Consider the following 17,665-nt stretch of genomic DNA (forward strand, 5'->3'; position numbering starts at 1 on the left):
TGCTTTGCGGTGAATAAAGAATTGAGTTGTCCTCGGTCGTTTTCAGCGCCGCGGAGAAGGTCGTCATGGTCGTGCTGGCCGTGGTGTTCTTCCTCTGGTCGACCAGGAAGGCCGTCTTCTTCAAGGGCTGGGAGAAATGGTCGCATATGAGGTGAGCTTCCTTTTCGGCTGCGCGAAGTTGGGGCTGTAGTACGCTTTGCGTCTGACGTGTCAACCAACGCTGACAGCGAAACGAGAGAGACGAACGTCACACCAGTGCTGACGGTCAACTGTGAACTGTATGCCGAATCGTGCGAGGTTCATATACGTAGCGTGAAAAGAACGCGGCGTGCTACAAGAAAACGACATGCTGATTGAAAAGAAAAAAACAACACAATTTACGCAGACACGTTATTTCAGTTTCTTTGCCGGTCGGCTATGGAAACCATTTTTGCTTAGAGGACGACACATTATCCGGGCTAGCAGACATCAGGAATTCAGCATCGATTGCTTACTTTTTTGATAGCTAGATATCGTTAATTATCTTTAAGTAATCAATTTAGGGCACAAGTCACAATTGCAGAACCGAAGCCAGTCTGTGCTCAAAGCTTGCAATAACATTTCGGCGCAAGAGGAGGACGGCGACAATGACAAGAAGGGGCATGGTCGAGCGTGTGCTCACTCGGCAGATTCTTTGTCCACTTGCTAGAAATCTGGAGATTAGCACCAGTTTTGATTCACTGCTCCCCCAAAGGTGCCGATAAATGCATCGATGGTTCATGTATAGTTTTCCTACAATGCCTTGCTTGTACACTGCCACACAGAAATTCGTAGAACAGAAAGAATGTCGTCACAGGCACCACGGTTTTTCTCGAAGAATTCGAGAATACTCTTAAGTCTCGGCCTTCCTCGCGGGTATAGACATGTGCCTTGAATACTGACGGCTGCGCTAAGGACAAAATATTTAGGAGATTAATTAGTGCATAATGACTTTGTTAAGCGCAAAACAGCGAACACAATAAAGACGACAGGACAAGGCGCTGCAATTAGTGCAGTTTAGGCAGTTAGGTAAACAGCGTTTCTCGCGCACTTACCTATATAGCAGCTTGTAATAAGGTATAAGGGTGTGAAGATGGGCTAGTTTGTTGACCAACGCTCCGACAAGAACAGCGCTGTAACAGAAACAATGAAAAGAAAAAAGAAACAACAAAGGCTATATTATATTTTCATTGGTCCTGTTGCTGCGCTGTTTTTCTCGGAGTGTAGTAAGGCATTACAAAAACGTTATCTCCAAAGCACAGCCTTCGAGGAAATTGCGCACTCGTTTTAATAACCTGGGGCCCTATAAAGTAAAACTGTTCCAATATGATTTTATTCCAATCTCCTGATGTTAAATTTGCGTAACCACCGACGCAAGCATCAGGCGGTGACTCGCAGGGTTGTCTGAACACACCAATCAAACGCTCTCCTTGTTTATAGGAGGTCACTTTTGTTTGTTCTAAAAACTAATAACATTGCCTGTACTGAGCGCCTTGTTTTAGCTAATTGGCTGACAAGAGGTGAGGAGCACGCTCAAGTGGAGAGGGATCCGATCGGGCCGAGCCAGTGCACTGAAAACAGATAACCGGATGAAGAGGGTGGCGCCGGCGTCTGCTATAGTTCTCTAAAACGTTACACGGCCACGCAAAAAGTTTTATTGTACGCAAACAAACCCATGCTCTTCGGGAGGTGCGAGTATCCAGTGCCTGAGCGATCGGCGGCAGTCATCTTTTATTCCTTTCGGGACGGGGCAGCCTGGGGCTATTCAGAAAAAAATTCAGTTCTGTTCGGCATATTAATGCACCTTGAAAGCGTACACGTCACTTTGATGCGGTGAGTTTTCGCGGTTTTGTGACGTCGCGTGAAAGGCAGGTGAAGTGAGGGTGGTCCAAAAAAGTTTTTGACTAGTCGCGGAGGGCTGATTGCAGAATTGGAATAGAAAAGTTTGGAATAGCTTTACGTTATAGCGCCCCTGGCTTCTGGTTCCACCTTCACGTGATCCGGTGTCATGAGTTCATAACCTGATTACCGCAGGGTTCTTGTGTTTGTGCGGTACGCAGCGCGGTGGACGACACGTCGGTGGCATTCATGGCGGTGGCGGTGCTGTTCGCGGTGCCCATGTCCTGCGACAACCTGGAGAAGCGCATCCTCTCGTGGAGCGTGGTTAAGCACAAGATGGCCTGGGGCATGCTGCTCACCTTCGGCGGCGGGCTCGCCCTCGGTGTAGCCAGCGAGGTGGGTGCTTGGCCACGGAAGGCCGTGTATCCGAAACCCTCTGCCGCCGCTTACCCGCCGGTAAAAATAGGCACACGCGTCCCTAACCAGCCAAAGCGGCTGAGTGACTATAGCGTCGTGCTTCTGAAAACAAAATTACGCATTCTATTTCCTGCTACGTACGGTGGTTGCTTTTTGACGGTTCCAGGCAGACGATTCTTCAAAACGTCTTCGTCACATTGAAATCGCTCCGGTGCAGCCTCCACCGTTCGCCATTTGAAACTTCCGCTGTTCGGTCTTTGAAACTCGGCAGTTATTTTTTTCTTTTCATTTGGTGACTGAAGAAGGAGCATTCTGTCGGTGGTGTAGCTCAGATGGTAGAGCGCTCGCTTAGCATGCGAGAGGTACTGGTATCGATACCCAGCACCTCCACTTTCTTTTTTTTTCTTTTTACATTTCGTGGCACAAGATTGAACAAACGCCGTGCGCGAGGGAAGGTAGCTGCTACAGGGGAACCGGTATTCTGTTCCTGTAGCGGCGCTCACTTTCCGGCAGGATCCGTGTGTGATTACTCTTTGGAAAGTGTGTCTACGCTTGGCACCTCCGTCGGGGGTGTAGCTCAGATGGTAGAGCGCTCGCTTAGCATGCGAGAGGTACTGGGATCGCTACCCAGCACCTCCGCTTTCTTTTTTCGTTTTTTTTTTCTTTTTACATTTCGTGGCACAAGATTGAACAAACGCCGTACGCGAGGGAAGGTAGCTGCAACAGGGGAACCGGTATTCTGTTCCTGTAGCGGCGCTCACTTTCCGGCAGGATCCGTGTGTGATTACTCTTTGGAAAGTGTGTCTACGCTTGGCACCTCCGTCGGGGGTGTAGCTCAGATGGTAGAGCGCTCGCTTAGCATGCGAGAGGTACTGGGATCGATACCCAGCACCTCCACTTTCTTTTTTCGTTTTTTTTTCTTTTTACATTTCGTGGCACAAGATTGAACAAACGCCGTACGCGGGGGAAGGTAGCTGCAACAGGGGAACCGGTATTCTGTTCCTGTAGCGGCACTCGCTTTCCGGCAGGATCCGCGTGTGATTACTCTTTGGAAGGTGTGTCTACGCTTGGCACCTCCGTCGGGGGTGTAGCTCAGATGGTAGAGCGCTCGCTTAGCATGCGAGAGGTACTGGGATCGATACCCAGCACCTCCACTTTCTTTTTTCGTTTTTTTTTCTTTTTACATTTCGTGGCACAAGATTGAACAAACGCCGTACGCGGGGGAAGGTAGCTGCAACAGGGGAACCGGTATTCTGTTCCTGTAGCGGCACTCGCTTTCCGGCAGGATCCGCGTGTGATTACTCTTTGGAAGGTGTGTCTACGCTTGGCACCTCCGTCGGGGGTGTAGCTCAGATGGTAGAGCGCTCGCTTAGCATGCGAGAGGTACTGGGATCGATACCCAGCACCTCCACTTTCTTTTATCGTTTTTTTTTCTTTTTACATTTCGTGGCACAAGATTGAACAAACGCCGTACGCGGGGGAAGGTAGCTGCAACAGGGGAACCGGTATTCTGTTCCTGTAGCGGCACTCGCTTTCCGGCAGGATCCGCGTGTGATTACTCTTTGGAAGGTGTGTCTACGCTTGGCACCTCCGTCGGGGGTGTAGCTCAGATGGTAGAGCGCTAGCTTAGCATGCGAGAGGTACTGGGATCGATACCCAGCACCTCCACTTTCTTTTTTCGTTTTTTTTTCTTTTTACATTTCGTGGCACAAGATTGAACAAACGCCGTACGCGGGGGAAGGTAGCTGCAACAGGGGAACCGGTATTCTGTTCCTGTAGCGGCACTCGCTTTCCGGCAGGATCCGCGTGTGATTACTCTTTGGAAGGTGTGTCTACGCTTGGCACCTCCGTCGGGGGTGTAGCTCAGATGGTAGAGCGCTCGCTTAGCATGCGAGAGGTACTGGGATCGATACCCAGCACCTCCACTTTCTTTTTTCGTTTTTTTTCTTTTTACATTTCGTGGCACAAGATTGAACAAACGCCGTACGCGGGGGAAGGTAGCTGCAACAGGGGAACCGGTATTCTGTTCCTGTAGCGGCACTCGCTTTCCGGCAGGATCCGCGTGTGATTACTCTTTAGAAGGTGTGTCTACGCTTGGCACCTCCGTCGGGGGTGTAGCTCAGATGGTAGAGCGCTCGCTTAGCATGCGAGAGGTACCGGGATCGATACCCAGCATTTCCACTTTCTTTTTTCGTTTTTTTTTCTTTTTACATTTCGTGGCACAAGATTGAACAAACGCCGTACGCGGGGGAAGGTAGCTGCAACAGGGGAACCGGTATTCTGTTCCTGTAGCGGCACTCGCTTTCCGGCAGGATCCGCGTGTGATTACTCTTTGGAAGGTGTGTCTACGCTTGGCACCTCCGTCGGGGGTGTAGCTCAGATGGTAGAGCGCTCGCTTAGCATGCGAGAGGTACTGGGATCGATACCCAGCACCTCCACTTTCTTTTTTCGTTTTTTTTTCTTTTTACATTTCGTGGCACAAGATTGAACAAACGCCGTACGCGGGGGAAGGTAGCTGCAACAGGGGAACCGGTATTCTGTTCCTGTAGCGGCACTCGCTTTCCGGCAGCATAAGTTTAACTTTAGTTAGAACGTACGCTGAGTTTTTATTAACTTGTTGGCATCCTCGTGACCTGTAGTATCAAGTGCTGTTCTTATATACATATGCGCCCTTAATGGGACAAGGGCGCCGCTTGCCCCGACATTCTTTCGTCGTCCTATGTGAATTCGAAGTCTCTAGCCCTGATAAAATGCGCCATGATTGGACGATTTAAGGTTTTGTCAGCAGATGTGAAAACGGAACTGCTGTAAAGGCTGGCGGCTGACTCACTACCGCCAATATTTTCTTGTGTGGCGTTGTTCCTCACTTAAAGGCGGGTTTTATACCATTGTGAATGGTTGCCGATTGTTAAATACTACTGCCAATCTCTCTAGTGTTACCACACTACTTGCTGATACGTGTTTAGCAATAGCGTAAATATTGTACGAGGTAAGTTTATATCTGCGCGTTATATCGCGTGCGTTTGTAAGCGTTAAATATTGTACCGTTTGTAGCACGTATACCTGGTGCCGTCTATGAAACACGAGGCTTTCGTAAAGCTGTTTTGACAGGTTTCGGTTAATGTTCAGTCTGTTTTGCAGGGAAAATGATGAAGTTTCTTTGAATTGCGTTCGTGCGTCGGGCTCCTTCGCGCAGGTCACGCAGCTCTCTTCCGAGTTCGTGGTTCTGATCGAGAGTCTGAACATCCGGACACCGCTACAAATGCAGGTTCTCATCTCCCTTAGCGCCGCCTTGCTCACCGAGTTCACACCCAACGACGCAGCCGCGACCATGCTGCTGCCCGTCGTCATTTCCTTGGTACGTAATACGAAAGATGCCGACGGAACACGGGAAGCAAATGTATACGAAGGCGGGCCAAGTTGTTCCCCGTCCAACATTGTAACGATTGCGCTTCTTTGTAATAATGGAGGGATCCGCTATATCCCGTGATCACAAGTGCTCCTCGAGACCAGGGTCATTGGCCCTGACGTGCTGAATATGGCTGTTCTCGTCAGGTCACCGAATCTAAGCCTTGGTCAGACCTTGGTCTCTTGGTCAGACCTTGGGTGGAAGACCTGGAAACGCCGAATGCTAATACGTCCTATTCTGCACCGCATCAGTTCAGTGTGTCTGACTAGAGAGAGAGGGTGTAGCGGTGTCCACCGACTGGTCTATTTATGGTAGCGGAAGTAATCTAAGCGCGAAATGATGCGGCGAAGTTTTTACGAAAATGTACCAAATGTCAGCGCACTTTGACAATCACGTGTGTGTTTGTTTATTTTCGTTTCCACGTTTTGTTCCAGTAGTCTGAAGTTAAGGGGTGTGTGCGTGGGTCATTGCGTTCTGTGCCTGATGCTGTTAGCCCACGCAACGTTAATAAGCCGCACTTCGGTACTCGGCCCAGAATGCTTCTATAATGCGAAGGATCGAGGAACGCACACATATGACGCTTAAAGGTGAATGCAAAAGGCCAGCCTTAAGGCAAAGAAAATGAACGTTACACGAACCGAGAACCAATTTTAAAACGCGAAATTTTATTAGCGTGATGGAAAGCCTACTATCGAAAGGGTCTACAGCCGCAAGAGTTCATTCCGGAAATGTCCGAAAAGCTTTAAGGCACAATTTTTCGATCTGCAAAACGTCCTTTATATTTACTCTGTCTAGACGCCAAAACAATGGTAACTGATGTACACGGCGACAGAAACTTAGCCCTTTGAAACATGTGCACATCAAGCGGCAAAATAGCTGTTTTATTAAACTTGCGATTGTGACCTATAAACAGCCACAACAATATTTTATTAATGTAGGGATGTCACGGACATTTTTATCGTTTGCAAACTTTTCTGCCGGTGACAGATTAAGCGGTGTAAAACAGCAGATTTGACGTCTTTTTGGGTCAGCAATTACATCCGGTACATGCAAATATAGCAAAAGCATAGAATTTCACATATGCGTCTGGTGCTCAGAGACAACCGCCGCAGCGGCGTGTATTCGAACACCACCTATACGTGTCCGACCAGAGGATGACCGCGAAGCTTCGTGACGTCATCGAAGAGATGAGCATCGCCGCCCACGACGAATCAAACATCCGTTGTAACTTACAACCTGTTTCTCATAAAACATTATTGCAGCTTAGGTTTAAGTGAGATGTTAAGCGGATATTTTGCGACAACCGACGACCACTCAACCATTTTAACACGAACACTAGCTGCCGATACGAGACGTGATCAACTCCGAATCAGCGCCTGGCCGCCACGGTGCACTGTGCATGAGACGGCTCGCCATCTATAACGTCGCGGATGTGCACATATCGTCCTTTCTTCTGTAAAATGATGAAAAAGCCACAGTTAAGGGATCTCAAACTCATGCGTTCTATGGCCCCCAGTGGTTGTTTTTGAAGCGCTGCCCATGAAAGAGGGATATACGGGTGCCGTCAGCACTGGACAGCCAGCTATATGCTGAGCACACCACCGTCACCGGAAAAAGAAACATCGCCTAGAACTTGTCTTGCACGCAAAATATCGACGACTAGAATAAAGCGCTGCATACATTGGGTGTTTCGCGTAGTCCGACGACTACTCTCAAACCTCTCGCACGAAGGGAGAACTACGATACGAGACAAATTATGTTTAACTCGGAATCGGTGTTTCTCCACTGGTTTACTGAGAACATGGCTTTGGTACTCGTGTGCCACGAATATTAGCCTATATGTAATATTTATGTGAAATTACGAGCAATGTTAACCAAAGTGTAATAGGTTAAGCGCCCCCATAGCATTTTGTGGTCGGTAGCGGTTGTTGACGCGCCGTCCGCTACGGCTTCGAGTTGACCAAGTCGACTGAGGCGGAGGGCGGTGCTGGTTGCACCATGCACTAGTGTGGCCATACGGAAAACTCGCTGTCAGCTGGGTTGCAGACTCCTGTGTGGCGTTACGGTAAAATCGGTGCACTGCAGTGGCTGGTTTTGAAGTAGCGTGAAGCTTGCCAGGGGAACTGCTTGTGAGACGGCGGCGCTCCGTCAATGCATGGCTCTGCTTCCTCGAGCGCACGCAGCGCCACTTTTCGATACACTTATTTGCGGGTTAGAATTACACAGATAAATAGACATAATTTGCAATATTAGGAAAATAAACGTTTTTACGACCTTTTAGATTTAGCATTTAAAAAGAACAAGATGCCTGCACATTTATTTGGAATTGGACATGATTTTCAAGGGCGTAACAACATGTTTCACCGCGAAGTGTCGCACCACGTCATTTTGAGACATGTTTTGGAGCCAGTTTAAAAATATAAACTCCATATTTAAGGGATAAAGTTATGCTCATTCCTGCCATTGTGAGTCACATTCTTTCCGTCGGCACGATAATGTCAAGGCACGCTCCGAACAGTTGTCGGTACCTTTAACCAAGGTTTGTGGGCAGGTTGTGATGAGCAAGCGCGCGGGCCGATAACGGTGTATTTTTTAGAGGTGCGGCACGCATTTCGAATTTGGCGGTTGTTTCAGGGCGCTTTACGCGTCAGTGTACGACCTGCACCACGCATGTGCCTGGACATTAGGTACCGCAAAAAAATATGTCCGTAGTGTGATCGCTTCTGTAGCAGCAGTTCTGCTTATCAAGCTGTTCGGGCAGCTCGAGCAACATGTGAGCACGTGTTTTAGTCGCACATTGCAATAGTGCTAATTTGAAAAAAAAAAAACAATGCGACTTCTAATAACGAACTGATCTTGAAATCAGGAGTGTCGGTGTTCTATCCTAACTACGTATCAGTTGTTTATTTTTCCACTTTGTGGCACACTCGCTGACCATCAAGACTTCGATAAAGAGCACGATTAGATGAAAGAAAGAACCAACCACACTGAGTCACGTGCGTAGAATCAAAGTACTCATGTATATAATCGCAAACCGCAGCAAGATTCCTCCCGATGCGTTTATGTTGCGACATTGATCGATCAGTCCTACAAACTTCAGTGGCAATCGCCACCAGCGTGATGCGCGCTATGTGCTCATATCAGTCAAGTTGCCAAGCGTGAGCCGAACATGCATACTATTAAAAAAATTACGCAGAATTTTTCTGTGGGAGTTGTCGAAGTATGCGCAAGCATTGTGCACTTGTTCATCTCCACACAGCCCGGTGTCGTTATCAGTGTTATAAAACTTGATCCAACCATTAATAAACCATTATCGACCATTGTTGTTATCAACCTTATACAACTAGAACCGACCCTTGTCAGCCCTTATAAACCCTTATCTAACCTTATTGACATTATTATACATAATCCGACCCTTATCAACTCTTATAGGTTCTTGTAAACTTTATCGGACCTTATACGACCCTTACCGGTACTTATTAATATTATCAGAAAATTTCCGATCATTATAAGCTCTTATCGCCCTTTAGCACTTTATCCAACCGCGTCGAACCCTTGCCAACCGTGGTGGGACCCACATAACCCCTCACCGCTCCTTATCAGCTCATTGACTGCCTATCTGTCTGTGTTGCGCGACGTGAAGCGCCTAAGCCTTCAGAGATAGGTGACGTCTCGGACGGTGAAGGCATGTATAGTTTCATGCAATTACTGTACGAAACTCTATGGTGAAGGAACGCCCCAACGGAAAACGCATCCCGCAACCACCGAAACACATCGGAGATGTGGCGTGTTTGGCATTAAGTTTTTGCAAAATCGGAATTTACCTTATGTCTACAATGCTTAAAGTCGGCTCTACATGTGGTCCTACATGTTTGGTGATGGTGGCCTTTATTCCACCGTCAACAAATGTTTCAACAAAGCCTTCATAAAAACTGTTCTCCTTTGAGAATTCTTTTGGACCGCCGGTGCAACACATTCATATGGTTCAAATATATTCCCCCTTTGCAAGTGTGCTCGTTTAGCGCAGTGAGTAAGACAGCCGGCTTCTGAGAACGAAGGCGTAGGGTTCGGAACTCACCGCTGCCAACGAATCGCCTTTCGAGTTTATCTTGTATTACACATTAATTTCTTTAAAGCAATTCGTTTTACGTGACAGACGGACAGACAGGTTTCCTCTTTGGGTGGGTAGGCACAGAAATGCTTACGCATTTAGAACACCTAATCAAGAGAGTATGGAGTGATCGCCGGAGTAGCGCCTTTTCCTGTCTGATATCTATTAATTCATCAAGTCATTCTATATGGATTCGCAGGCCTGCAAACTCAAGTTGAACCCGTTGTACCTGGTGTTCCCGGTGTGCCTGTCGGTGACGCAGGCGTGCATCTTTCCGGCTTCCTCCTCGGTCATCGCCATCATCTGCGACGAGGGACACGTGAACACTAAGGACTTGGTGCGCGCTGCACCGTGCTGGGCATTTTGAGCAGTGTCGTCATGTGCGTAGGGCGGGCGCATATACATTTCGCTGGGAAATGCTGGTTCAGCGCGTTGTTGCATGACGTAATGGAATCGTCGGCCTACATAAGTGGCGTCTCAGTAATATATTTTTTTTTAATTTGTGAGACATCGTACCACTAGTGGGCACTGTTTATACCAAATAGTCCTGAAGTTGCACTGCGGAGAGAGATGGTGGTGTAGTTTGAAATAGTTGCTATTGTACTAGGTTTAAAATTTATAGAATCTGAATGATTGTGGATGCCTAACCAAAGTTGTACAAGATAGAATGAGAACTATAGCTAGCGTACCTCCACAGGTCCGTGGTATCGCTGGAGGAAATCACCTATTTCACATGAGAACGACGGAATACCGCTACTTATAAGGCTTAGGGAGGGCAGATGTGAAGTTAAGCGTTCCGAGTCAGGTTAATTTCGTTGTTCACTTTTGCAGCGCATTAAACTTTTGCGGCGCATAAATCATAACAAGTTCCACTATATGTTCGTCAAAACATCTAAATGGCGTGTGCGATTAATTATTGGCGTTCCAAGCGATTCCTTCCGCATGTAATGTTCTTGAAATAATCGTACGATGAAAATTAGACTAATTAAGTCTGATGATCGCCACAAACGAAATTTTCGGAATAACTTACCTTTACGGAGAGTGCTGGTGTGGTCTTGTTAGTTTGAGAATTTCGTAGGTTTATTAGACACAAAAGAAGTCCTCAGATCGAGACTATCCGCTGTATGGGTTGCGCACGCACGCTCCCCCTGCCTCTAATGCTCTAAGAATGAGAATTGTTTTCACCGTGCCAGCTGTACAACGTCACAGCGACCATCATGGTGCCAGTTAATAACATAGTTTTCTACTAATATTACTAGAGGGAACTCTGATGCTGCAATCCTTCAGTCTACCATGTGAATGATGGTCAGTGCACGGACTTGTCTGATCTTCGTGCTTCTGGCTTCAGACGTTCTTGTGTCCTTATCTACTACGCTTCATGTGCCTTTCCTACCCTAAATATTGAAACAATGACTTTATTGCAACCCGGAAAGAGGTAAGACTGTGCTAATGTATAGTTCCTGCGAGTTGTCCCATATATGACACGATAGTTTTCAAACTGACCAGTTAGCAAAGTCGCAACGCCGTTCGAAACAAAAAGGACGCACTTAAGGAAAGCCCACGTACTAAGCATCATTTAAAAGGTCACGGAACCGCCATGATTGGATTCCCCGTAGACATTAGCGCCAGAGTTCCCTCTATCAATTTTCGTAGGGAAATGGTGAGTACTTTTCTCCCCGAACCCCATTCATGCTGCTCACGGTTCTGCCCGTTGCACTCGCAGCTGATACCGGGCATCATCGTCAAGTTCTGCTGCCAGATCGTGAACCTTGCCTTGATCAACACGCTGGGCGAATACATCTTCAACCTGAACTCGTTTCCTGCGTGGGCGTACGCCTGCTTCAGCAGTGCGCCCGCCATCGACGCCACCCCTTACTGATGGGCGCACAAGTGCTAAACCGTTCAGTGGCAAGAAACAATCGGTGCATCACTTGTGCAGTCTTTCGTCAGGTTGTCTGCGACATCTTCCTCGCAGCCGTCGCTGAAACTTTGCTTTTTGTTTTCTCGCTCTGCACGAGACGACGTCTCGCAGTTTGCTAACGCGAAACGGGCTCCTATGACGCACAAAATCTCCAATAAATTGAACGCGCGTATAAATCCTTTTAATATTTACACACACACACAGGCACACTTAAACACGCACACGCACGCGCACACAGGCACACACACCAGGTACGCGTCCACACACGCGCACACAACCGTCCTTCATCCGCGACAATTGCCCGCCAAATTTAAAGGTCAACTAGGAGAATATTGTTAACAATAACCTATAAAATATACGGCCCTCCTGGTGGCGCCACGTTTGCTACGCAATTAAAATGATTTAAGTGCTACGTAAGTGATAATCCGCCTTCACTAATACGATCCCCAACATCACGAGTGGCTTGCATATGCTCTTTTGAATGGTTCTAGCGCAAGAAATGCTTTGTGAATACGGGCCATGACCCGTAGTTGACTACAGGACTGAATATTTTTGTTACAAACTTTTTGTTTTCAAACGAGACTCATGGTCGCCCGTTCTTTGGCACCAACGCGTGACCATAAGTCTCGTGGGTTCAGAAGTACACTGCTGCCACAGTGTGAAGGCGTGTTTTGACGTGTTCGCTGGCAGAAGCCGGCTCACTTCGCTTCGACGTATCTACGCTGTCGTGCTATAACCTGGTGTGGAATAAAATGACTGAACGAAGAGTATACGGCAAGACCACTCGGCGTAGGCTGCAACGTGCGGCGAATGATTATGGGGCTTACTACAACACGCTTCAACTATGTTCGACAGCAATAGTATTGTACGCCCCGAGAAGCGGGGGCTTCAAGGACGTTTTTGTCGTTTCTATGATGTAGACCGGTATGAAAGTCCGGTTAACGACCAGCCGCTGCGAGCAGGATGCGGGCCCAAAACGAGACCGCGCAAGCTTACCGATTAAAAAGTTAACTGAACGGCTGCAGCAAGGTTTTCTTTCTTGCGCTTTCTAGATACTGACGCGTCATTGGGCGTTGCGGTCATTTTACTACGACGCTGGCCATTGCGTTACATTTTATGACGAACCAGGAGCCAATTTCACAAAGCTTTTTGTTTGTGTTTGGCCGCTTGCACTAATATTATGTCCAGCATCAGGATTGACTGTAATTCGCCCTTTCGAAAAATTCTAATGTAACAACTTTATTTTTGTGCATGCGAGCCCAGCATATTATGCCCCTGCCATTCATTACTGCGCATAGCTTAAAAGTAGGTCTACCACCTTAGGATTTTTGCGCGTGAGGGTTATTTTTCTTGCAGGCAAAGTGTCGAGGTAAATAGTACCGTATTTATTTCTCCGCTTGCTCATTGAGTAAGTGGAATGACGTCCTCCGAGAAGCGAGATACGAGAGATGACGCCGAACCATGGGCAACTTGAGCCCCGAGTGCTATCAGGGATGTCAAGGGAGCAAGAGATTTTGTCACGTCTGTCTTGGTCCATCATCACTGATATGCCGGCTTGTGGTTTAACCTGTGGTCGCTGCTTGTTCTTTTTTCTTGCACTATTTTTCTGAGCCAAAATATTTTGCCCTTGATTATGGCTGCTATAGTGTGATTTCAGAGAAGGTATTCTGTGAGAGTGAACCTAGTGGACATGTTCATTTCATCTGCTTCTGAAATGCTGATTGGCTGTGGCGCATGGTTGCTGGCGATGCGCCCACCAGCTCCCAGCCATTGTGAACTTCTTTTGTGAACTTCTTTTATTTCGTCTGCTGTGAACAGCAGACGAAATAGACATGTCCACTAGGTGGACTCTTACAGAATACTCCCCTGCTTACGGATTTCTGTGACGAAATGCTTCTGTACTAAACATTTTACCACTTTTAGAGAAAATTGTTTCGACATTGCTTTATTGAGCAGACAGACGCGCCTGTTTCATTTGATTTGATTTAATTGCATTTATTGTATAGTCTTAAAGGCCCGAAGGCATTACATAAGACGGGGGCAAATAAATATGTTTGTATTATAAATATGTACTCAAATAAACTACGTTCGTAAAGGAAGTGCTCATTATACTCAGACAATGCCAGCAAACTTGAAAAAAGGGAAAAGTCGAGAGGTAAACACGAACATAGCGACAGGAAGGTGGCTGAATCTTTATTATGGAAAACAACTTCCCCCAAGTCCGCAATGAACATGCGCAAGGCACAAACATGCATTAACGGCAATCACCTTACCTTGCAACACTGTTCAACATATTGAAGTTCTTTCTTGATTAGGATCCCCGATGGCGCGCTTACACACTTTTCGGAGCCAAGTTAAGAGATGTGATTGGCTTCAACCATCTCTTTCCTGCTGCGTCTTGGCCTGATGAAAAGTACACACGATGAAAAATATACAGGGCTACTGACAGCAATCGTACGATAGTAAGTATGTAATTGAAGCATATATTACTGTGTTTGTAAAGAAAAGTACACAGAACGAAGAATAATAGTAGTCAACAGTAATTATACAATAGTAAGTATATAATTCAAGCATGTAACAATGTGAAATTGATATTTAATAAATGTGAATTTGCTAACGCAAGGGTTTATTAGAAAAAGAAGAAAAAGTCGCAGTTTGGCCCGAAAGGCGAAGCATCGATTGCGATAGCAAATTAGTGCACAGCTGTGCAAAGTAAGGACAGTAGGTTTATGGGCCGTATGAACTTACAAACATTCGCTTACTAGCTAAATTAACAAGCATGATGCCAGGCGCGCACAAGAAAACACGATCACGTCTCACTCGATGACCGCGCGCACTCGACGTGGAAACGCTGGAGTGAGAAAGTGCGGCAGCAGCAGCGAGCGAATTGGCCTTCGTACTGCCTCTCGCTTCAACGCGAACTGAGCGGCGAGTACACAGCGCGCACGAAGCTATCAGCACACGGCGCACCCACTGTGTGCCCATCGCAGATCGCTTTCCACGTCGGGCCCACGTCGCCGGGCGTGGCCGCGCCGTACGCAGCCGCCGTCGGATTGGATTGCAAGGTATCGTGCGCAAATTCATCGAGCTGGGATTCACAGGATAGGCGCTTACAAAATCCGTGATGGTGCTTGTAAAGGAAGCTAATGGATCCTGAATGACCTATTAGCTGGGAATATATAACGTGCTGGAGTAGTAACTAACGCTCGTCAATGATATTGGGCAATAATAGTTAGTTACTGGAAGGGTTGCCTCATTTTTGAATTGGGATGATTTTTGCCTTTTTCCAGTCATGGGGTATGTCACCGGTGTTCAATGATTGCGTAAGCAGAAGACGCAGTGTTTGGCTTGAAACTGGATTCATTTTTTTAACACTTAACCGGCGTCCAGCCCAGAAGCTGAATATACTCCTGGAGACAAAAAACGATGTAGCCAGTTAAACCAACAATTTGTTTTGCACTTGCACCGAACATAGCAGGATTCTAAGACAAGAAGGTCGTACAGTACGCTCTTAATCTCGTTCCATGCAAGTTTCCTTAAGGGAGGATAAGGCCTAAAATCTTAATTTTTTACTGAAAAACGCATTTTCTAATTTCGTTTATTTTGTATTCCTAGACGTACAGTCACGGACAGAATATTACGGACCATGAAATCTAAGAAAAAGCTGAATATCTCCGCAACCTCACAACGCAATCTGGTATTTTCATTTTGGACCTCGACTAGAATATGCTAACAACGTTGTCGTGGGCAGTTTTACTGGTTACTGCAACAGGCTGCTCGGGTATCGAACGTTTTCGGAGAGCCCGTGGTCCATTTGATTCTGTCCGCGACTGTACATAGATGCTGATCACCAAGTTTGGTTGCAATCTATTGCAACTATGCGCTATTTAATACGCGGCTGCAGAGCCGGCAAAAAGCCGAACACAAATTGAATGCCCCCGTTAGAAAGTTTTTCTCGCGTTTTAATCATGGGAGACATTCCATCTAGAGTACAGCAAGGCGCAAAGTAACAACGGAACAAGAAAAGCATAATTCTGGATGCGACGCAGACAAGGGAGCTGGACTGCTCTAAAGCTGAAAAAAAAAAGGGAAGACGTCTCGGAAACAATTGCCGTAGGGCAGCTTCGAATTGAAGAGAAGGGTCCAACCTATGGAGCAGCACACTTTGATTAGCTATTTATGGTCTTAACATCCAACAGTAGGCAGTGGGAGGTGTGGCTAGCCAGCACGGTGCGGGAGGACCAATTGGCCCTTCTCGACCAAGCCCGGAGTGCCGCGATCGCCAGTGGGGCCCTGGACTGAGGGACCCACCCACTGGACCTGAATGTGATATTTTGTAAATAAAAGTTGATACTACAACTACTATGGTCTTAACATAAAATAAGGTGTTTTGAAATTACTCTGCACATTTTTCTCAGTTGGCACTTTTGGGCCGAGAAAACCTTGAGGAAAACTAACATTTGGAAACTACTGTGCCGAAACCTGCTTTCAATGTAGCTTCTGGGCTGTAATTCTGCCAGGAACAAGATGAACTAGTTAGACTTCGAATTTTTTATTAAAAAAACGAAATATTACATATCAGACATATATTGACAACGAAAAAATGTGAACTTAGCCTCAACGTGATTACATTGTTACAAAAATGTGATAAAAACACGCGACTGGCCTTATCAGTGTTTCTTCATTATTTACGAAATGATAGTTTAACGCGACATGCCTAATTTGTCCGTATGGCAGCCATAACTTCTTTTGTATTCGATCTTTAATATTTGAATTTATAATATGTGCTTAAAGCAGGAACATACATAAAGCTATAAATTGTCATAAATATAGGCACACGAGTTCAAAAGTTAATTTTCAGCCCCGCATCCCTCTTAGTTAAGTGGAACACATAAATGGAGCGTTCGGAATGTAATATATGTATTAACTTCTTACATTGGTTCCGCATAGGTGTCACTTAGAAGCGGCACATTTATATGTTTGACTTACCTAAGGAAACTTATATGGAACGAAATTAAGAGTGCGTTGCACGGCTTCGACGACGTCAATCACAAGTTTGAATGTGCACGAAATTCTGAGCATTAAAAAGCCGAAGCTTTGATGGCGTGTTTTTTTTTTTCTGAAGAAAGGAAGATAAGTTGGATCGCTATAAAGTTAACATGAGCTAGCGCTGTCGTCAGAAACCGTTCTGCAATCACCGTAAAACCTGAAAGAGGCAGCGCGCGTCTTGACAACTGTGGGCTCCGGAAGTTGTTCATTGCTTGCGCACGGACCTGGTACTGGAGCTGGCTAGCTGCCGTGCTCTTTGCCGATGAAAGAATGGTTCCCTTTATTATGCTGGACTTGAATTATATTTACAACATTTTGTCGACTGCAGGAGACAAGAGAAGGCAAGACGTGGCGAGTGTCAACTGTCACAAAGGACGAGGGCATGATGCTTTCGAGCTCGCCTTTTATACGCCTGTCTCGTCACGGTATTTTGCGCTGTCCTTCAAGTCGATATTCTTGCCAGCAGCTCTGCGATTTTCCGCTTGTGTACTCACGTATACGCGGCTTCATGGCGCGTCTGTATACTTTTTAGCCAAAATTAAATACTGTCGACCATTACGACTAGCGTCTGTATTCACGAAGACGTCAGTTATGATTGTAGGCGTGTCAATAGTACATTTTTACGTCGATGCATAATCGCGGAAGTGCTGATTACCACAGCACTTCCGCGATTATACAAGCCGAGTTGTGCAGTTTTTCTATACCTTGATTAGTGCAGGCAGGGGTTCACGCATGCCTGCCGAAGGACGCTGAGAGAACAAAGGACGAATTTTACAAAGCTTTCTGTTCGCAAACCTCTCTTACAATTGATTGGTCGCTTTCGCTAATATGTCCAACATCTGGATTCGCCGGAATATGCTGTTGCGATGAATTCCAGAATAAAGGCGCTTTTGTGGATATG

At 46.5% G+C, this 17,665-nt stretch overlaps 1 protein-coding gene and 7 non-coding genes across 9 annotated transcripts in view; all 8 read left to right on the top strand.

The window, feature by feature from the left end:
- Positions 1-11,885, top strand: part of LOC135914027 (Na(+)/citrate cotransporter-like) — a 31,352-nt gene extending 19,467 nt beyond the window's left edge. Inside the window, exons 9-13 of one of the 2 annotated variants that reach the window (XM_065446734.1) lie at positions 47-151; positions 2,079-2,253; positions 5,471-5,632; positions 9,994-10,131; positions 11,518-11,885. In XM_065446734.1, coding sequence (XP_065302806.1) covers positions 47-151; positions 2,079-2,253; positions 5,471-5,632; positions 9,994-10,131; positions 11,518-11,673 — 736 coding nt within the window. In that variant the 3' untranslated portion in view covers positions 11,674-11,885. Of the gene's footprint in view, positions 1-46; positions 152-2,078; positions 2,254-5,470; positions 5,633-9,993; positions 10,175-11,517 lie in introns of both variants that reach the window. The other variant, XM_065446735.1, reaches the window with a different exon arrangement.
- TRNAA-AGC (transfer RNA alanine (anticodon AGC)) lies at positions 2,841-2,913 on the top strand. The gene has a single exon. It is a non-coding gene; the product is annotated as a tRNA-Ala (tRNA).
- TRNAA-AGC (transfer RNA alanine (anticodon AGC)) lies at positions 3,099-3,171 on the top strand. The gene has a single exon. It is a non-coding gene; the product is annotated as a tRNA-Ala (tRNA).
- TRNAA-AGC (transfer RNA alanine (anticodon AGC)) lies at positions 3,356-3,428 on the top strand. The gene has a single exon. It is a non-coding gene; the product is annotated as a tRNA-Ala (tRNA).
- On the top strand, positions 3,613-3,685 carry TRNAA-AGC (transfer RNA alanine (anticodon AGC)). The gene has a single exon. It is a non-coding gene; the product is annotated as a tRNA-Ala (tRNA).
- On the top strand, positions 3,870-3,942 carry TRNAA-AGC (transfer RNA alanine (anticodon AGC)). Its single transcript has one exon. It is a non-coding gene; the product is annotated as a tRNA-Ala (tRNA).
- Positions 4,127-4,199, top strand: TRNAA-AGC (transfer RNA alanine (anticodon AGC)). Its single transcript has one exon. It is a non-coding gene; the product is annotated as a tRNA-Ala (tRNA).
- Positions 4,640-4,712, top strand: TRNAA-AGC (transfer RNA alanine (anticodon AGC)). Its single transcript has one exon. It is a non-coding gene; the product is annotated as a tRNA-Ala (tRNA).
- Positions 11,886-17,665: the final 5,780 nt, after the last annotated feature.

The sequence above is a fragment of the Dermacentor albipictus genome, chromosome 4 (genome assembly GCF_038994185.2).
Source record: "Dermacentor albipictus isolate Rhodes 1998 colony chromosome 4, USDA_Dalb.pri_finalv2, whole genome shotgun sequence".
NCBI lineage: Eukaryota > Metazoa > Arthropoda > Arachnida > Ixodida > Ixodidae > Dermacentor > Dermacentor albipictus.